Source organism: Leptinotarsa decemlineata, unplaced genomic scaffold (assembly GCF_025532065.1).
Source record: "Leptinotarsa decemlineata unplaced genomic scaffold, Ldec_3_MD MMD2_tig00003308_RagTag_RagTag, whole genome shotgun sequence".
In the NCBI taxonomy this organism is placed as follows: domain Eukaryota; kingdom Metazoa; phylum Arthropoda; class Insecta; order Coleoptera; family Chrysomelidae; genus Leptinotarsa; species Leptinotarsa decemlineata.
This window is the reverse complement of record NW_027412586.1, coordinates 268931-291528: the sequence shown is the minus strand read 5'-3', so window position 1 is coordinate 291528 and position 22598 is coordinate 268931. Positions and strand designations below refer to the sequence as shown.

The following is a 22598-nucleotide window of genomic DNA, read 5'->3' as shown; positions in this document are numbered from 1 at the left end:
ATGCTACTGGTTTGCCCAATTAACCAATAACATATTGTGTATGACCACGTAATTTGTGGGTGAAATAAAGACTCTTGAGTAGGGATACAACTTTTTCATTCATAAACCCCATGAAATAAATAAAACACTAGTAAATTGCTTACTATAACAGTGTAACCATACACACAGTGTGTATTGATTATAACAACTTTTAGCTGTACTGTTCGTTGAATATAGTCCCAACTAATTTCAAAACTATTTATTTTTGAGGATAATCTACAATTTTGAAAGAAACACTACTTTTCGATAAACATAAATTATTATTCAATCACTTGTTCCTTGCAGTCAAATATCTTCAATTTCCATAATCATTTCAATTTTTAAATGGAAATAATAATCATTAGTAACTGCAAATTTTCATTCCAAACAAAAAGAATAAAAAAAATACTTTAGGTAACTTTTTCATCAAAGAAGGGATACAACTCGAAATCTCCTACCTTTTTGCCGTCTATATATAGATATGAATTACAACAGTCGGTGCATAAAAATACTTTTTCCTGTGGAAATCTATCACATTTCTTGACCAGCCATTGAGAAGGTGCTATTCCACAAATCAAACATAAAACATTGGTAGACCTGCAGACGGAAACAATTCTTGGATACTTCTCGGAGACTAGGCAGTCATTTGGTTGAATCAGTCTAGCATCGGAGAAGGTCAAGATGTGTTCACAGTTTCCTTGGTGTATATAAACATAGGGATATCCTATCCTTGGTGTCAGAGTATTCAGCAATGTCTGAAGTAGAAATAAAAATTAGATTAAAGTTGTTCGTGCCGCTATTTTGGATTTTCAGTATAAACTTGTATATATATAATTGAAAGAAGCAAAAATTTTTAAAAACAAGCACTCTTCCAGACACTAGAACTGCAATACTCTTCTTGACGTGTGTGTCACCAACCAAGTTTGCATCTTCAGATGATGAACAAACGCACATCGAGAAGAGTATTGCAGCAGTGGTGTTTGGGAAAAGTGATCGTTTTGAATATGTTCTACAGCAGAGGTTCCAGTTTTACCTTTTATTCAGCAAAAAATCATTTGGATAGATATACAAGTACTTGAAGAAAAATGCTAACATTGATAGGTTATTGTGACAATGACCTTAAATTTCCGTTTGGAGTCTAGAAACATGACAAGTGAAAATAACTGTGATTAAAAAAATATTAATTGAGTTAAGATCACATTCACCAAGCCAATTTAAATTAAAACTGGAATATGTCTATAGAAACAACCTTTCTGAGAAAAAAAAAATTTATGAAGCATATTTTCCCAATATTTCATATGAATCCGAATTTTCTTCCTAGCATATATTGATTCATGAATAGAAGAAAAAAGTACCGTTTCCATGGCTGACACAGTAAATTTGCCTATATTTTTCTCTCTTGCCCATTTGATTACCGGTTCAGAATAGTCCTCTGCATCAGGCGATCTTGTGTCATTGTAAAACACACCATCAATAAAAACTGTTTGTGAAGGATATTCTTGCTGGAAAAGAAAAAAATACAGCACCGAAGGAAAAAAATGGAGTTTTGAAACTAAATACTTTTGATAATAATATCAATAATGATATTACCGATTCTAAAATGCATATTGTTAATAAAAACAATAATAATACTATTTTTCAACGTTGTCAAGTCAAATCGTATGAGAAGGGTCAATATAAGAAACACAAAATTTTAAAAACCTAGACGAAACAACACAACAAACAATTGCACATAATATATCTAAACATCTAAAAATTCATTATAGGAATAGAAATATTTTTCAATAGAAAACTTCTCGAATTGCTTTTGAATATCAGTAAATAATGTTCTCCCGTTAAATGATCAAGAAGTTTACTACTTGATATTTTCACTTCAATGCATTCTGGTGCACATGATGCTACTCAGTTTTGAATATGAAACATAAAATTTAATTTTTATTCCAGTGTTTAGTCATTTCGAAAGTTAATTTGTTTTGAATACATAAATACATATTTCAAATATGTAGACATATATATTTGTCAAAATATGAAGATACTTGAAAAGAAATACCTACTTCTTATCTGAATTTTTAATCAACCCCAGCAAAAAATAGGCTCAGTAGTTGAGTCTTGAGACTATTCTCAGATTCATTAAAATAATTTCACTGAGTTTTATAACAGTTGAATGTTAGCAATGGGCATTCCAGTTCAAACTCTCAATAGGAGAATTTCCCGGAACTTATCACTCTTATTGAATTTTGAGTATGTCACATTATCAGGAATGAAACTATTCTTCTACTCTGTCAATATGTTTCTTTCCAATTGAAAAAATTGCAGCATTTGTTACCTTTTCTGCATAAAACCCATTGCATAAAATGTGTGTTCAAAAATTAAATAAGTCGGTATGAAAATGCATATTTGAATATGTGTGATTGATGACTTGTTTACTTTATGGTAATTCATGATCACTTAAATGAATAGAAAATAAAAACACTTTTGTCTAAATACCACTGGAAAATTTTATTTATACCACCGGTTTCGGGTTTGATCCCATTATCAAGTATAAAACTGTTTTATACTTGATAATGGTTAATGGTGTAAGCTTTATTCATCTTAGTATAGGTAAATACCTGAGAAATTGTTACTTAATTTATGAGTATCAAAAGATATCAAAATTCAGCTTGGTGTGCAAATCTTTTTCAGGAAATCTAAATTGGAATATCCAGACAATTAAGGATTCTCAATGGTCCCTAGGTGGTTTTATAGCTTTAGTCAAACACTTGATGAAAATGTTAATTGTTACTTTGCCTATAAACCGAAATATTGGCAATTTTAAAATTGTTACCATGTAACAATTTGCAGTTATTTCAATTTCACATTCAACTGAGAAGACTCTAATTGATTCGATTTCAGTGTTTTTTTTGACTCTTCTTGACCAAAACTAGAGTTTCCCCATGTATGAGAAATATATATATGGATGTTATCCTATATCATAGCATAGTTTTTTAGTAATCTTCTTTTACCCAATGTATGGATGTACACAACACATATATGTCCTCAGCTTTCAGAAACAATTCAATAGATATATAATTGTTTAAACAACCTTGGACGTTCACACAGCAAAACCTAATGGGACATATATTTATTAAAACGTGGAACATAAAATCCTCTGTTTGCTCAGAAGCTACCTGGAGTGTAAAAAATTAACATTGACTTGTCCCTGGACTAGTACATGACTCACAAAATTGGAGTTCATCAGCTAGAGATACAGACTGATCATGGTTAGAATTTGGTATATCTGAATGTTTAACGGAGTTGTCAACTTTATAATTACATGATTTCTCTTGAAGTTTTCAAGAGATTGTACTTTAAAAATCTGTCATACTTTTTTCATTTTGTGCCGATATTGAGGTAATATTTTTTGACTTCCTTGATTATTGGTATATTACTGCTTGAAATGAATGAATTACGATCTATTTGGATATTTTGATGACGATATATTCAAAAAAAACTTTATTTCGAGTTTTTTACTAAAGTTTTACGAAAACGCAACATGTGTTTCACTATTCAATACCTTCTTCAGTCGTGTCTTTACTAATCTAGTTAGCTATTGTATAGCGAAATACTTGGTGCATTTTTTTAAATTTTTACTGACAATCTCAAAAAGTGTTTCTTGAATACATTATGGATTTTCATCAAGTATTAGCCGATTCCATTACACATTTCATGTGATAAGTCGGTTGATATGTTTGACAGTTTTTTGATCAACTGTTTAATGCACGTTTTGAAGGTAGCTGATATCTTTGTTTTTTGCTGTAGTAGTATCATCATTACAGCAGCTGATGATATTTTCGATGAAATATCGAATTTTGCTTTTCTTTTTCATCCAGCAACTCCTGTGATCGATAACTGAACAAATTTTACAGACATAGCAACTTAATACTTTCTGATTTCGAAAAGAAGAGTATTTTATTTAATCTTATAAAATAATTCAGAAATATGAATGTTAGGAGACATATCTTAAAAACCGTGCAAGCATGCATCAATCGTACATGAAGCAGAAGCATATTTCTTTCAATAGTTTCCACTCCACAAAAGAAACTAGATATTATTCTATGACCACACACATATTCCTTAATTCAAAAGCAAAGGATGACGATCTTAGTTTGTTTTTCATTTTTGAGAGGAAGTGCATTATTCAAAACAAAATACGACAATGAAGGATTTTAACTGATTGGCAGGTAAACAATTTTGTATTGATTTTCACATGATTGATCTTAACTTTAAAAGCACTATTTATTGAGCTGGATCGAGAAAAAATTCAGAACCGAAGTCAAGAACTAAAAAGCGGCACCTTATTAGTTCTCTTACAGTGAGTGTTGACAGTACAGTGATCAGTGGCGAATAATGCTGAATTGAATAGGTCATCAATTTACAGCTCTTGTTACCAATGCAGGAAACTTATTAAGAGTACAAAAAAAATTTTGAAGAATGTGCTGATATATTAGAAACATCACACTCAATCAATTCAGATGTGATAACCAAATTTTTACCCAAAATCTTCAGAAATAATATTCACTACCTACTTCAAATCAAATGAAATTGGCTCAAATTATGAAAATCACGTTTCCAGTTGAACTACAAAAGTGCAAATGGATACAAAGTTGAGTTAATCTCAAAATGCAAATAGGACATTGTTTTATAAATCAGTCACACTCAGACTAATGCTATCAAATCCAGTGAAAAAACTCAATTTCAACAAATTAATTGGATAAATAAATATGATATTTCACTCAATTATATGTGTGATGTCACTGTCAAGAGTTGACATTTTCAGGCAAAACGTACAAGATGTATAGCAACTCTAAAAATGATTTTTCGATATTTTCGATGATACTTTTGGACTTTTTACAAAAGAAAAGATAGAATAGCACATATCACAAGAGAATCACAGCAGTATTTCGTCAAGGATGACCAGTAACAAATGCATTGTTGTATGTGTCTCCTAAAGCTCTAAATCATAACCATAGTTGTTTACTCTTGATGGGCAGCATCTATTGCAGTCATGAAGGAATCCAAAAGAAATATTCGTGGGAATATTTCCAGGTGAAATTTTATGAGATTGCTATATTTTAGACTATTCAGCATAATACAGCTACTTATCAAAGGCATTTCTTACAGCCTGAGTGTACAATAAGTCATTAAAATTCCTGATAATGAATTCTCATAGAGGATTTTTCAGTATGATATTAGGCTCAGAAAATACAAGCATACTTTGATGACATAATCTCAAAAATCCAGTTGAACATTACCCACTCCTGATAACTATTTTTTCCAGAATACTGATGCCATGTTGAAATCCGGCAATATAATATTTTCTCTATATAAAATTGAATACTACAGAAGAATGAAGAAAGTGCAATTTCTCTTGTTCACTCACTCCAATAAGTTATTGGATGAATATAATACATAAAATATCCTCAAAGAAAAATATGTTTGTCATATTCAATTAGTCCTGTCTAAAAAATATCTTCTGCGCATTTTCAACTTTTGTTTCAGACTTTAAAAATGAAAAACGTTTCATTTGACAGGACTCTAAAATGAACTGTCCTAACTTTTGTCAGTCACAAATTAAAGTAAAGTCTCATAATGAAATAATGGTTTCACTGACCTTTGCATTTTGAAACTGCTTCAAATTCACTTTGGTATTTTCCACTTCCTTCAGTACTCCATAGTTGGAAACACATTCGATTGCATCAATAATTTGTGATAGTAAATTGGTTCCAAGAGCCTCAATTTCCATTGCAAAGCGTAACTTTTCTCCTGAATGTTTCTGTCCCATACTCATTGAAAATGGTCTATAAATGAGTATGGAATAAATAAAGTTGGTTCCTGGTAGAATATCATTTCTAAAATGATTTGACATGTTGTCGGTCTGAAAAGTGTATGAAATAACTGAATGTTTTTGTAATAGTTAGTAGTCCGATGGATACACAGGTCCTTTCTCTAACTGATATTTTATAGGATATATTGATTCTACTAAGTAGATAATATTCAAATGCAGTTTTCTTTTTTGTGAGAACCTTTTCAGAAATAAGTGTCCACCTCCAAAACAAGATTCTATATATACCGCTGTACTATAGTATAACAATTTTCAGTTGAAGGTAACTCATATACAAATTGAACTGAGAGCTAACGGCAACAATGTTAAATGTTAGAACTAAATTCTTACCGGGGTCATTTTTATTGTCTATGCATCGCCATTGTAAATAATTGGAAAGTAAGATGATTCCATAAAATTTGCCCCCGTAAGAAGATAGCTTCTGCATATCAATAGGATGTACGAGCGAATAGGTGAACCATTTCGTTAAATACTTTGAAACATCGGTAAACTGACCAACACTTCGGAGGTCTATTATATTTGCGTCCTTAAAATGCCATAACTAGTCATTCGGTTTCTTCATTAACAAGCGTCCTTATCTGCATAGGAGTAGTGGTTCTGTTTCTTGTGAAGGTGATTTTGTTTTATATTTATTGAATATATTTTATTATATTTATTAAATAGACTGTTTTATTTATTAACTTTAAAATATAAGATAGAGGTGGTCGATACTTGTTTTTGAAAATACATTATCATAGATTTTCATCACATTCACACTTTATTGTGAGATAATTAGTTGACCTAGTCATTAAACTCAGGTATAAATGTTCGTTAAACTCAGGTATAACTGTCATTAATTAGTTCCTAGAATATTATTAGTTTCTAGGTAGATAGTAATATTTCAAAAAGTATATATAAATCACAATGTATGTAGAATTCAGTTTGTTAGTGAAAACGCTTGCAAAAGCTACTGTGCAGCGAAACACGTGTTGCGGATTTGTTAATCTGTTCTAGTGAAAATCTCACAATAAAGTGTTTTTCAAAATACATCAACTTTAAAATAGTTTTTGAGGTAAGCAACAACTGACAAATAGCTGAAAAATATGATTAAATTTTATTATTTTTATAGTATTAAGTTGGTAGCCGTAGCAGGTCCAAGTAATGTACTAAGAAAGCGGAAGTTTATGTCGTTAGAAGAAAAACTGATTGTCTGTATAGTGTACGAAAATTTAAAAAAATACACTACGTACAGTGGAAGCTGTAGCCCAGTGTTCATTTTTAACGGGAATATCCGTGTCGACAATTGAACGCATTGTACGTGAAGAAAAGGTGACTGGGATTGTGCAAGCTCCGAAGTACATTGTCGTGGTAGAAAAAAAATTGAATTGGACGAGTACCAGAAAAATTTTGTACGCTATACTATTCATTCTTTTTTTTTTGAGAATAAAGCGCCAACCCTCGAATCCATTAGGACAAAGGTAATGGATAATGATCTCATTCCAAAAATGAGCAAAGAGAAGTTAAGGAAAATAATAAAAGAAGATTTAAAATTTATATATGCCAAACGATCCCGTAAATTTGTCTTAATAGAAAGAAAAGATATAGTCTCATGGCGACGGAGATATCTTCGCTCTATTAGAGAAATGCGTTCTGTTCACAAAAAGATTTATCTGGACGAAATGTGGGTGAATGCTGGTCTAAGATCTGGCAAGATACTACTGTAACTAGTTATCGTCAAGCATTTGTGGACGGTTTATCAACAGGGTTACGCGGACCAACGAGTAAAGGGCAACGACTAGTTGTCGCCCATATGGGTAGCGAGGATAGTGCACCATAGTGCACTAATTTTTTAATCCAAAATAACGGGGGATTATCACGAATTCATGGACGCCCAACGATTTGAAGGATGGTTTGAATCCCTTCTTTCACGAGTCGAGCCAAATTCGGTAATAGTAATGGATAATGCTTCTTATCACAGCCGATTAGTAGAACAGCTGCCAACTATGACCACTAGAAAAGCAGAATTCGTTAAGATAAAAAGGAATTCCATTTTCCGAGGACATGGTTGAGGCCGAGCTTATGAGTGTCATTAAACAGCATCGTGACAGATATCGCCAGCATGTGGTGGATACAATAGCTCGTGCTGAAGGCATCACAATTTTGAGACTTCACCCTTACCATTGCAAGTTAAACCCGATAGAATTAATCTGGGCTCAAATTATGGGTTACGTAGCTCGTGAAAACGTGACATATAAAATTTCTGATGTCCAACGTTTATTAGAACTCGTAATGGAACGGATACGGAAAGAAGATTGGGCTAATGCTGTAGCCCATCTGATCAAGGAAGAAGAGAAAATGTGGAGATTGGACGGGATGGTAGACACTGTTTTCGACCAAATAATAATAGATTTAAGTGTGACTGGGGATTCCTCTTCGGACGAGTCAATGAATTCTGAAACTTCATAAGCATAACATAGGTAATTATTTCTTTGCTTTGTAGTTCTCTTTCTATATAAAAGGAACATAATAATTATTTTGTAAATTTTTCTGTTTTTTTGAAGTACTGTATTAGGCATAATAAGAAAATGTAATCAGTTTTACCATCGACACCAGGTAGCGCCACCTACTATAACAATTTTTACATAATTACCTATGTGTTTAAATAAATAAAAATATTATTTTGGTACGCCTCTGCAGAGTTGGTAAGAGGGTTATCCGATGGTCACTTCAAGTGCGACGTTGCTAATGAATCACCTTCAATTGAAAACTGTTATAGATTAGTTGTTTACTCCACTAATCATGCACAGCGGTTTTTGTTATTCAGAAGAGGGTCATTAGAATCATTCTAAGTCTTGATTACACAAAACCATGAAGTGGAAATTTGAAAAAATTGGAGATACTAACTTTACCAGGCATCTATATACACGACTGCCTAGTATTTATGTTAAAAATGAAGATCAATTAGTGTCATGATTTAAAAAATAGAACACTATACTTTTCAACAATTCATGAATTATTTATTTGAATTTTATTTGAATTTCAATGTCTGTTTTGTTAGGACATATGTTGTGATGCATGTTCCTTTAATTGCATATTTTATTCTGTATGTTGAAAAATGTGCAATTTTTGACTAAGAGATTCTGTTCTGAACTTTTGATGAAAAATATACAAAAAACATCTACCGACCCTAACTACAATTGATATATATTGATATCAATACAGAAAAAGAATTGTAAAGAAAGTGTAATATACTATACCAGCGAGCCGTCTCGGCTCCGCACGGGTGCAATGCTGATACTAAATATACACACAAACACATGCAATCGCTGCTAATCATAAAGTGCTATAGGGCGAGGCGCGGCCTTCGACGCGCTATTTATAGGCACGCGCCGCCGGCCGGTACCGCCGCAACCGCTTTGTCCCTGCATTTAAAATCTGCAATATCTTAGAAAATATTCATTTGAATTATATGCTGTAAAGGGTCATATTGATCTATATTGAATGTACTTCATTGGATAAGGATTAATGTAGTATTTCTCAAAATAGCTTCGTAAATAAGCCATCATTTTTCGAGGATAAAAAATGCCTTTGGTGGGATATCCCTCAAAGATATACCAATACCATAGTGACTTTTTTTGTAGACCTTCCTGAAGGTGTACAATTCCGTAGTACATTATTTTGATCTATCTCATAAGGTTCAGCCAGCAAAAAAACGTGTTTATTTACGACATCACATTAGAAACCTCTGAAATGATCAGTGTTTCTCTACTACATTATGCATGTTATATATATATATATATATATATATATATATATATATATATATATATATATATATATATATATATATATATATATATATATATATATAAACCTTTCTCTTGAATCACTCTATCTATTAAAAACCCTCATCAAAATCCATTGCGTAGTTTCAAAGATCTAAGCATACATAAGGACAGACAGCGGGAAGCGACTTTATTTTATACTATGTAGTGCTTTATTGAATAACTGAAAAATACAACTTATGAATTCTTATGCTTCAGTCACTTCAAAATCATTTCACTTATTTTGCTGCTTTACTAATCATGCTATCGCAGCTGCATCTTCAACTGACTTAAACGGGCTTGTTTCATGCTATGGAAAATGATACTGGTTTGTTTATAGACTAATCGAGTTAGGGGTATATTATACTTATCAAGCATAATCGGTCCCAAAATCTCTTTATATTTGCAGAAAAAAGAATAATTCGAAAAGCAAGAATTTAAATTGACCGCGTGTCTGTTGACAAATAAAATTGATCGTGTCTAGAGCGGAGTTGCCAAGTGTATTGGTTTTTAATATCCAATCACAGATCTGATGATCCAATTTGACAGACGCCATTTTTGTTGTTATTGTTGTCAACTTGGTGTGAATACAACTCTTAAAATTATATAATTACAGAACGTTTTTTTGTAAAAGTCTGAAATGAATGTCATATAAATAAAAGGGACCTACTAAATATACCACCTACCGTTTCAATTTTTCATTCTTCATTTCGGTACCAAAGTATTGCAAATTTTTCTAGTAAAACTCTTCGATCACTTCAAAATCGACTCTTGGTAAGTTGTCGGGAGTCAGCTTCAACAAAACTAGGCTCAACATTCATTTTGAAATTATTTTAACAAAAATAAGAAGTTTGTGGAAACCACTGACATTAGAAAGAGCACATTGTCGCATACACTAAAGAGGAGGCTGGCTGACTGGATGACAATATGGCTAATATACCAGTAACGTTGAATTTCTTATTTTTTGGTGGGTGGCATGAATGCATAATTGATTTATTTCATTAGGGTTCATGAGCATTCGAAAATCATTTGAAAATACAGCTCGTTAATTCTATTCAGATATAACTTGTACTATATCAGTTATCAAGGCAAATATTATTCTCCATTTTTATACTCAATTCGTGGATTCGAGCGATCTTATTATTGTATATTTATTTGTTTGCTGGCTTTATTGTTAAAAAAAAATGAATGAATAATTACAGAAAATTTGAATTTATTGGTTTTTCTCGGCATTGAAAATGTATGTCATATCGGATCCATTCTGCTTGTTTTTGCAACATTGAGTTTCAACTTTTTCTTAGCTGCCAGTTCGCGTAGGAACAAATTGTTTGTTCATCTAGTTTAGTTTGTGTATGTTTTGAAAGTGTTTCAGAGATATATTTGAATATTAATATGGTGCATTCTTGTGCTGATTTTATTGTGCGGAAAGGCACAAGAAAACAGAAAGCACAATGGTTTATAAGTGAGTTATTTCATATAATGAGTTTAGGTTCCCAAAGGATAAAATGATGAGAAAAAAATGGGTGAAAGTATTGAAAAGAAAGAACTGCAATCCTTCTTCTCTTCCAAGACTTTATAGAAATCATTTAAAAAGTGACTATAAATAAAAGGGGAACGAAAATATTGAATTAGATGACAGAGTTTTTTATTTCAACTTCAAATATTCTTCACAGAAAGTATATTCTGAAGTTAATACTGTTACTGAAAGTATGAAACAAAATTAATTAAATTTTATCATATGATTAATGGTATTATTACCTCAGAAACTTTTGTTGGATCAGTTCGAGTACAATCAATTCTGTCTATACTTGACCTCATTCAACCTTCCTCTCAAGTTTTGGAAGATTCAACAGATTACCCAAGCGAGCCTATAACGCTTGAATTTAGTAGCTATATTAGAAAGAGGTGTGTATGTAGGAATAGTTTTTTTTTTATAATACATTGCAGTTGTACAGATTGAGGATTGTAGAATAAATTGAATATTTGAAATGATTCTTTAATCCAGTTTGCTATATTTTTTTATTTTCATAAATGTATATTATTAAATAATGCATAAAATCATAGTTTAGGTATATATTTTGTGATCTATCGACTTTGTGTACTGATTTTAGATATAGAACTTATTTGCAAACATGATTTTTCGTGTTCATTTTATTCCATGTGGAGAATATTTCATTAATTGAAACATTAACGGGTTTATATACACTTCCATATTTAAATTGATAATTATAGGCTTCGTAAATTTTACGATTTGGCAATGTTGATTATTTCTATTGTTCCTATTGGTCAATCGAACAAGAAGCGGGAATAGGGGCGTGACGTCACCTCCCTACCACATTCGATTTTCGATAATTAATTACGGGAAAACTACGGTACTTAGAGAGATGAAACAAAGTGCACTGTTTTTAAATTTAAAATTTCTATCAAGTGAACTATAAACCAAAAATCATGAAACAAGCCCATTGAACACCACAGCAAAGGGATACCATAACACCAGTGGTTCGAGAACATTACAGGGGCTACCTGTTTAAATATGAACTGTGAAGCAAAGTACTAAACTTATTGAAACAAAGACTACATGAAAAGCATGAAAAATGAGTAATAAAACTTGCTGTGTTCTTTTTGCTACTTATATTTGTAACTAACGTCACTGCAGTTTTGCCTTCAAGGACATTTTTAAACGAATACAATAAAGTGAAAATAACTGATGTTAGCCCTTATATATAAACACCACAGTAGGTAATAACAAAGTTACTTAACTTAATTACCTTCAGTGGTGTTTATAGTCTATTTCAAAAGAGTGTAGAGTAATAAAATCTCATTAAGTATTCAAAAGCGCTACAGGGTGATCCGTCAATAAATTCTGTCACTTCCCTAGTCCGCATTGCAAAATTATGTCGTTTCATAAAGAGCAGGTAGGTATCACCCTGTTTTAAGGGATTTGTCCATTGTTATCGACGGATAAATACTGAGCCAGAGGCGCGCTAGTGGGATAATTGCCAAAAGAATATGCATTCATAAAAATTATATTAAAGGAAATAAAAATTTAATACAGCAGAACAGTGTTATTAAAAAAATATAAAATGTAACAATAAAATATATACGAACCGAAATCGGGAAATACTCACAAACACACACGAACGAACTTTACGTATTGAAACACTTGTGGGGACTTAAATCAATTTATTCACAAAAACGACAAGAACTTTACTGGATACGTTATTACAATTTGACACTTGAACAATACTAAAACTGTGAACTTCCCTTAACGTTTAACAACACTCTATTTATACCCTAATTGAATGTTCTAGAGATTACTAGGTACAATTTTCGAGAACCTTCTGAAAAAAATAATTATTCAGACTACCCTTAATTCTAAACCCTAACCTAAGCAAAAGTGTCACTGTCACTGATACACTGGTCTCTGTCCAGATTGCTTATCCCGCTACAGTATATTTACAATTCAATTAAATTATTCTACATCAGTATAGTCTTCATCCGAAGAACTGTCATCATCCCCTGGTGTTATAATTATAGGGTCAATCACCTGATCGACCAAGTTGTCCAGTTCCCACATTTTATCTTCCTCTTTTAAAACATGCTGGATTGCTTTTTGCCAGTTTTCTGATGTGATTTCCATAATGGCTTGATCAAACAATACCTTGACATCTTTCATTTTAAATGTGGTATTGTGCCTTGCAACATATCCTTTAACTTGTGCCCATATAAGTTCTATAGGATTTAATTCGCAATGATATGGCGGTAGGCGCAGCACAGTTACTTTATACTTTTCTGCTACATCTTCTACGGCATATTTCATGAAGCGAGATTTATGTTGTTTTACTATGGCTAGTAGTTCCTTCTTTACTGAATTCGTCTCAAACTGAATACCTTTTTTTGACAGCCAGTTAATAATTTCTTGCTTTCTCCAAGCTGAAGTTGGTACCTTCTCTAAGCGCCTTGAATGGTAGCTTGCATTATCCATAACCACGACCGAATCAGCTGAAAGAAATTTTAACATTTCCTCGAAGTAGTCTTCGAAGACATCCGAATTCATGTCCTCATGATAATCTCCCGTCCGGCACGACTCAAAGCTTAACAAACCTTCTTTTAAAAATCCGTCTTCGCTTCCAATGTGAGCAATTATAAGCCTCTTCCCTTTTCCCGAAGGCACTTTAATACCCGTCGAAAGGCCTTCTATGAAAGCTTGGCGAGAACTTGTTATATTTTTATCTTGCCACATTTTTTTGACTATATAACCTTCGTTTATCCACGTCTCATCAAGATAAAAAATTTTCTTTTGCTCTCTGCGGTACTGCTTTATAGTTGTCAAATATTTTCGTCTCCAGCAAACAATTTCATCACTTTCCAGTAATAGTGCCTTTCGATTGTGCTTTTCCCAGGCAAAATTCATACTTTTTAAAGTTTTCCATAAAAGTTTTCTGGATATCAAAGGAATATCGTTATCTTGGCTTATCTCGATAAATATTTTTTCAAGAGTGGGTATTTCCTTTTTAAAATAAAACGAATGAACTTTTCTTCGAATGTCACATTTGGTGTCTTCATCTAAGATTTTTATTGGTCTTCCTGATTTTCTCTTGCATGGACTTACCTGGCCTGATATCTTTCTTTCTCGCAATAATTTAAAAATCGTGGACTGTCCAATTCCAGTCATTCGGGCACATCGCTCAACACTTTCTTGCACAGACAAACTAGGGTGATCGTGTTTTATGCAATCATATACATTTAAAATTATAACTTTTTCGCAAACAGATAGCGGAGAATTTTTTACACTTCTTTTCTTTGGAGTAAATGTCCCCATTTTATAACTTTTTCACTATTTCTATATCACAATATCACTGTACGTTTAATTGGTGTAGTAACAATTACTATTATAACTCGAATGTTTAAGACACCATTACAATATATTTAAACCCTTTTTCTTAATTACCTGGGTTTAATAGGTATTGCATGATTGGTGGGCAGGGTCAAAAAGGGATTATTATAATGACATGGCACCTCGGAACTAAGTGTTAACCCTTTTTTGAGAAATCATGCTCAAGTATATGAACCCAAATTGCATATTAAATAAGTTTACAAGAACCACTAAAATTAATCTTAATCTTTTTTTAAGAAATTTTACTAACCTAAATACATGTAGGTACTTAGTTTTAGACCAAATTACTTCCCAAAAATGGCCTTTTATTATTATCTATGTCTGTAATTTTTAATTTACTTTAATTATTAAGTTTAATAATCCTAAGATTTGCCTACGCCCATGGACGACAACGAAATTCAGGCAAATTTTATGACACTTCATGATTTATTACTCTACACTCTTTTGAAATAGACTATAGATATATAAGGGCTAATATCATCAATTATTGTAATCAGTTTATTATATTCATTTGAAAATGTCTTTATAGGAAGAAACTGCAGTAAAATTGGTTACAAATACAATAGGACGAAATTGCAGTGAAGTTGGTTACAAATACAAGTGATAAAAAAAAACATAGAAAGTTTTATTTTTCATTTTGCTTGATGATCTCCTTCCACGTAGTAGCGGCTACTTCCATCAATTTATTTAAAAAGCAATGTTATATACAGGGTGTAACTAAATAAGTGTAAAACATTTAAGGAGGTGATTCCTCATCGAAAAAAAGATAGGATCTTTCATATAAAGACACTTCATTGGAGAATCCCTTGTTAAGATACAGTCCCTTAAAGGGGATACATAAAATTTGTATAACAATTTTTTTCACAAGCACTAAAAAAGTTACAATATTGAAATTGAAGTGACGTTTTGTACTACCAAAAAGACACTTAGCCAGAAATTTATTTGGTTTACCCCATGGTTGTAAGGGGTGGAACTTTTTGTCTTATTATTTGTTTACGATTTAAAAATTTATTTCCGATAGCCTGTTTCATTCTAAACAAAAAATGTCTCTTGGGTTTTTTGCCCAAAATAAACCAGTTTGCAGCAAAAAATTATTTTAGGAACAACTACAGAGATACATCGTCATAAATGCGAAAATACAAAACTAATCTATCTAGTAGGTCGCTATGTATGAATTATATATAAAACGTAAATGTATAAAATATATGAAGTATGATGTATAAAATGGGAAGTTATATTCAATCACTGTGATTATCCATGAACAAATGCTGATTTTCAGTGCTCAACTGAGTAAAATTCTTGGAAGTTGTAAATACAGTTACTAGATAAATTAAATTTCAATTTGGATTTGAATATTTTTGGAGGTAAATCTCGAAATTGAGATGGTAAGTTGTTATAGAGTCCCGTATCAATTTTGGTGGTTTTTTGAAGCCTTGTTTTTGGTTCAACTATTCTGGTTTTGAACCTTGTATCATATTCATGTATCTCTTCATGAGTTTCATAGAATTCAATATTATTTTTAGTATATATTAGTTTGTGGTATATAATTAAGGCATAAACAGTCATTATTCCTAGAGCCGGAAATAAAGGCCTACAACTAGCCTCCCAATTTGACTTTGTAATACATCTTATGGCAGACTTTTGTAAAATTAGTAGTTTAACTATGTTAAACTATGCATTACTATGCATTACTCCAAGATAAAGTAGCATACTGAAGGTGTGAGTGAAATAGGCAGTAATAAGAAGTTAGCGCTGCTCTTTAATTTACAAGGTCTCGAACTTATTTAATAGCAAAAACAGCCTTGGAGAGTTTAGTACACAAAAAATTCACATGTTGTGACCACTGGAGGTGACTGTCAATTTGTACACTTAGAAATTTCACATTTCTTATACATTTCTGCCTGATTAGCAGAATTATTTGGCCTACAATCAAATTTTAGGCTTACAGTTTTACTATCATTCAGTATGAATTCATTGCTGGCGAACCATGTATGTGCTTGTTGTCTGACATCATCTTGGGCTATTTTGAGATCTTCATCCCTTTCTATACTGATTGTGAATGTAGCATCATCTGCAAAGAGTACAGATAATCTGTTATGTGCAGCCACATTATTGCATTCCACTCGCTGTATTCGGTTGGTCAAATACGAAGTGAATATTTTTTGACAGGTTCCACGAATGTCATAGTAGCTCATTTTGTTTAATGTAGTTGAATGATTGATTGAATCGAAGGCACATGTAAGATCCGTGAAGATACCCAGACATTGTTTTTGTCAAAACTTTCTTCAATAAATTTGGTAAGGGACATTATGGCATTGGCAGTCGAGACTCCTTTCCTAAAGCCATATTGTTCTGCTACAAGTATATTGTGAGTATCTAGATAGGATGTTAAGTCATAATACATTTTTTTCTCCAAGATTTCAGAAAATACTGGCAGTATGGATATTTGTCTAAAATTATTTATTATAGATGGATCACCTTTTTTATAAGCTGGTAATACCTTTCCAATTTTCAATTTCGAAGGAAAATTGCCTTGTTCTAGACAACTGTTTATTATATTGCATAATGTATCCATTATAAAATTCACACATTTTTCAAAAATAAATGTAGATATTCCATATATGTCTTCAGTTTTTTTATTCTTGAGTCTCATAATGATTACATCAGGTGTAGTTGGTATGAAAAACATAGAATTAATGAAATTCCTTTTCAAATTATCCAATAAAGATTCAGCACTAATATAAGTTTTGTTCAACTTTTGAACAGCTCTTGTTGCGTTACTTACAAAATGATCATTTAGGTCATCACAAGTCAGTAGGCTGAACTATCTTTTTTTTTTCCTTCCTGTTTCACTATTTATAATTTGCCATACAATTTTATTATAATCTTCTGATTCTTGTAATAATTTCTCATTGCAAGCTTTTTTGGCAGACATTAAGATTTGATTGTAAGCTTTTTTGAAATCTGTATAATTTTTAGCTGTTATTACTTCATCTGTGATCCAATTCTCTGTTTTATATTTCTTATTACTAGAGGGTACTGAAAAAGACATATTGTGATAATATAAAAATGTATTTTTCTCGAAAAATACAAGATTCTAACCGATCATCAACATGGTTTTAGAAAAGCTAGATCAGTTGAGACCGCTATTGCTAAAAAATTCGAGTTTATTTACAATGAAATCAATAAGCGGAAGTACGTAGTTGCAATATTATTTGACTTGGCTAAGGCGTTTGATTCAGTAAATAGTGACATAATGATTAGTAAGTTATATAACATTGGCATTAGAGGGTTCCTTCTGGAATAGATAAAATATTTTATGGAAGATAGGAAAATGGTAGTGACTGTGAATAATGCAGTATCTGATATTCAAAATATTATCCTTGGGGTACCACAGGGGTCCATTTTAGGCCCACTGCTTTTCTCCATCTATATAAATGATCTTCCAAAGTATATAAAACAAGGTTTTATTATCCTATTCGCAGATGACACTACCATAACAGTTTCCGGAAATACTGTGGAGGAGCTAGAAAACAACATTAATTCAGTCATGGATGACATGATTTCTTGGTGTGATAGAAATCAACTAAAACTGAACGAAAGTAAAATAGTACATTTAAGCTTCGCGTTGAGGAAAACAGTGAAACTCAACAGCATCCAACTTTCGGAAACAGCCAAACTCCTTGGTATGTTTATAGATAAAACTTTGTCTTGGGAACCCCATATCGATTATGTCTGCAAAAAATTGAATCAAGCGTTACTTGCAATACGACAGATCAAAGACATGATAGAGAGATAGAACAGAGATAGCTTCTTCCTTGTGTCCGAGTTCCGAACGACCATAAAGTGTAGATGAGTTGTGATTGTGATCCGAATAATCTTTTGACGGTTTGGTTTCAGTGGTTTGGTCAGTGATTTATTGGTGAATCTGAAAAATTTGATCTACGTGTATTGTATGAGTTGTCATCTATTATCCAGGAATATCCAGGAAATGTTGTCCTTTTTGAAAGTTGAACCTATGATTAGATTGTGAAGAAATTGTGACTTTCTGAAGACGATAGAATTCACAGACGAATGTAGTTTTTCTCGGGACAAGATTATTAATTTTCATAATTACCACATATGGGCTGATGAAAACACTCATGCTATTGTCGATACTAACCATCAAGAACAGTTTTCTCTTGACGTGTGGCTCGGAGTTATTGTGGATGACTTAATTGGTCCTCATTTTCTACCTTCTCGATTGAATGGTGAGGCATATGTTCAATTTTTAAGAGAAGTGCATCCAGTACTGCTGGAGGAAGTTCCTTCGGGCGTCAGAAGGGATATGTTTTTTATGCATGATGGGGCTCCCGCCTATTTTAGTCAAGTAGCACGTCAGTATTTAACTGAAACATATGCAAATCAGTGGATAGGTCGAGGAGGACTACAGAACTGGCTCGCTCGATCCCCGGATCTCAATCCTCTCGATTTCTTTATTTGGGGCCATTTACAGCATTTGGTTTATCGTACTCCTGTTCGCGATGTAGAGGACTTAAGAAACCGCATCATCGATGCGTGCAGGGTGATCAGAGAGACTCCAGGAATATTTGAGCGAATACGTGGCTCAATGCGCCGATGTCTAGACGCATGCGTAATGTCTGAAGGTAGACATATTGAACATTTACTATGATTTCTACATGTTGTGTGTTTTGTTATTAATAAATTAGTTTTGTTTATTACCCTTTAATCGTTTAATGCAGGTACTAACTACAAAATAACAATAAATCCAGTTCGTATTTATGACGATGTATCTCTGTAGTTGTTCGTAAAATAATTTTTTGCTGCAAACTGGTTTATTTTAGGCAAAAAACCCAAGAGACATTTTTTGTTTAGAATGAAACAGGCTATCGAACATTAATTTTTAAATAGTAAACAAATAATAAGACAAAAAGTTACATTGGAAATAAATTTTAGGGGTTGCGTTTTCCACCCCTTACAACCATGGGGTAAACCAAATAAATTACTGGCTAAGTGTCTTTTTGGTAGTACAAAACGTCAGGTTAATTTCAATATTGTAACTTTTTCAGTGCTTGTGAAAAAAATTGTTATACAAATTTTATGTACCCCCTTTAAGGGGATGTATCTTAGGAAGGGATGCTCCAATGAAGTTTCTTTATATGAAATATCCTATTTTTTTTTTTCGATGAGGAATCACCTCCTTAAATGTTTTACACTTATTCAGTTACACCCTGTACAATATTTTTACTGCAATATGATCTTCAATGGACATACCAGAAGTCAAATTTTTAAAAGGTCAATTCCTTGGTCAATTCTCATTCACTTTGAAGAAAGGTAGGTGAATTATTTTTTTTTTATTCAATTAGAATACCTTTTTGATTGATCATACTCTAACAAATTTTAAAGAAAAAAAGTTCGGATATCAGTAAACAAATATGGCGACTATCAACCACAATTGATAGATATTGATATCAATTATAAAAAAAAAATGAAAAGAATGTATAGTATAATATATAGGCCATCATAAAAATGAAAACTCATCATTTGAATTTATATCAAAATTTAAATCACTATGTATTAGGAGTGCTTTACAGATTGAAAAATATCATCCCGCAAACATTTTTCTGATAAATTCTGACTTTCGAGAGAGTCAAATAAATGAGAATATAGATTATGAAACTGCTTCATCATGATTATTAAATCCTACAAACCAAGAACCCTTCTTGCCATTAAATCTATGTCAATCAACTGAAAACTGGTAGTTCCATTATTCTGCTGATTAAGAGTAATAAACATTGTACTTTTTTATATTCTGAAATGTTTTCTCATAAATCATGAAATAATTGAGTTCATTCGAACAGTGAAGAAATTCTAAGATTGCTTAAGAATTAAATATTTGGAATGGACATAGCTAAATACACATTGTTAAAACAGTAACTGAAATGTTCAAATGGGATTACTCACAATCGTCAATTTCAAACTGCGCTTACTTCCAAATTTGAACTCAGAACGGATCCACTTTTTTTCCAGAGCTTCCTTACATTTTATTACATTCAATTGAGTTGCTTCTGTTGTAACAGGATAATAGAAATCAAGTTTGGATTTGGTTGACAATCTCGCAGGAACTTCAATAGGAAAATTATCAGGTTCGCTGGGTAACTGCAGTTTATTGATACTGAAAATGAAGGGAAACTAAAGTTATTATTTAACGTCTCGACTAAAAATATGTTGAAATGATATTTAATGAATGATATTTCGGGCATAGTGCAATATACAAAAAAATTAACCCAAGTGCATATATATTAAACTCCAATATTTGAATGTTCTCTACTGTCTTGATGCCTTTGTTTAATAAGTAGATTTACCCAACAAAAGATGCACAGAAACTCTGGTGTTTTAACGACTGGCACAGCTCTTAGAGGGCCTTAAGGATTTTTTTGTAGTGCTCGAGGTCTATCCTTAAAAAAAACTATTCCCGTAGTTTTGTGAAAAACTTTCGATGTGACAAATGAGATTGGCCCAACACATATTGATAAATGTTGCAAGAATCGAAACCTGTCTCCCATATTTTGTTGAGATCTTCAATTTCTGGACCATAATGTGAAAATATCTTTCACCAAATATGAATTTATTTCCAAATGTAAACAACATTGAGAATTGAAGTGCCAACTTGACATTGTCAGGCTGTGTCACTTGAGTTGTACTCAGCACCGCTGTGATTGAAAAGCAAAATTTTTGGATATCTTCATTATTTCTCTATCATCAGTGTTCTGGGTTGAGAGTTTTTGACAAGATATTTTACCTGGGGAAGGAGTAGAATTGATCACACCATGTATATTCTATACATCTTGACCCATCAGTATAGATGAAATGATTAAATATTCTTCTCTATTTTCACTCTCGCTGAGATGCCAGATATTCCATTACAGTTGGGTATCATCTGTGCATAAGTGTAACTTCTAGTAATTGATGAATTTTGCAAACTGACTGGTATGAACTGGCCAAGTAGTGAACTGACATTGTATTATGTCAAATAAAATAGTACATGTGTTAACATTTTGGATAAACCACTATAAATCTACAACATGAACTGAGACAATTAACCACTCCCAAAACATGAGCCTAGTTGAGAGAGCTATGTTACAAATAGAAGTATTTGCAGTTGTACAATTATATCCATTGTGTGTGAAGTTTAAATTGTGCAGTAGTTGGAAATATATTATCATCTAAAAAATGTTCATTACGTCAGATCTGGTACCTGAAGGTAGGATCAATTCAAAGTGCGTTTCAAGACCATTAACAAATGACCTTTACACACCATGGGATATGTGATTTTTGAACTGAGAATGATGTGGAGGTTCGCGAATAGAGATGTCATCATTCACCTTAACTATTTTGATGAAGTCGCCTAGGTAGTCTGCAAAGTTTGAATATATTTCATCCATTTTTCCTCATTTCAAACAAAGTTTCTGTTAACTAGCGACATAATCTTCACAAAGAATATTTTCTTACTCAGATGCTAGAAAGACCACATTGGGCTTATTACCTTGTACTGAATATTGAGTAGTTCCAATAAATTCTTCAGATCGTCTTCTCCATGACACATTTTAATTTTACTCACCTACAAGAAGCCCCTAAGGCAGACAAATCAACTTCACTGAAGTCATTCAGAGCCATTTCTTCCAAAATCCTGCAGAAGTTGTCACTAGATGAACCTCCCCAAGTGAGAGGGCACATTTTACTGTATTTTTCAAAATACCCTGCAGTTTCTAAATTTTTTGAAGAACGATAACTAGTCGGGAGGTAAATGCTTTCCATTGTAGTGATTTCAAAACTGTCTCATTAGCATGAGTAAACACAGTACTTACTACAATATACAACTACTCCGTGATACAACTGAATAATTTTCAATACAAGTTAACTTCGTTCTATATTTTTTAAGAAAATCTTAAACTATCTATAACCACAAATTTTTTGAAATTTTTTCTTCTCTCTCTAA

The 22598-nt window shown here is 32.3% G+C and overlaps 1 protein-coding gene across 1 annotated transcript; it reads right to left on the bottom strand.

Moving 5' to 3' along the window:
* Positions 1-279: 279 nt before the first annotated feature.
* Pbp49 (proximal sequence element A Pbp49) lies at positions 280-22584 on the bottom strand. The gene is made up of 5 exons (XM_023169287.2): positions 22221-22584; positions 20564-20774; positions 5669-5932; positions 1374-1520; positions 280-773 (listed from the first exon to the last, which is right to left on the bottom strand). Exons 1-5 carry the CDS (start codon positions 22415-22417, stop codon positions 429-431), a joined length of 1164 nt encoding a protein of 387 aa, XP_023025055.1. The 5' UTR covers positions 22418-22584; the 3' UTR covers positions 280-428.
* Between the last annotated feature and the right edge of the window lie 14 nt (positions 22585-22598).

Excerpts from the sequence above, each read along its gene's own strand:
- Pbp49 (XM_023169287.2), bottom strand. The coding sequence starts at position 22,417 with ATGGAAAGCATTTACCTCCCGACTAGTTATCGTTCTTCAAAAAATTTA. Across the intron at positions 5,933-20,563 it reads GCAGTTTGAAATTGACGATT|ACCGACAACATGTCAAATCA; the intron begins GTGAGTAATCCC and ends TACACTTTTCAG. Across the intron at positions 774-1,373 it reads CTGTGTCAGCCATGGAAACG|ACATTGCTGAATACTCTGAC; the intron begins GTACTTTTTTCT and ends TTTCTACTTCAG.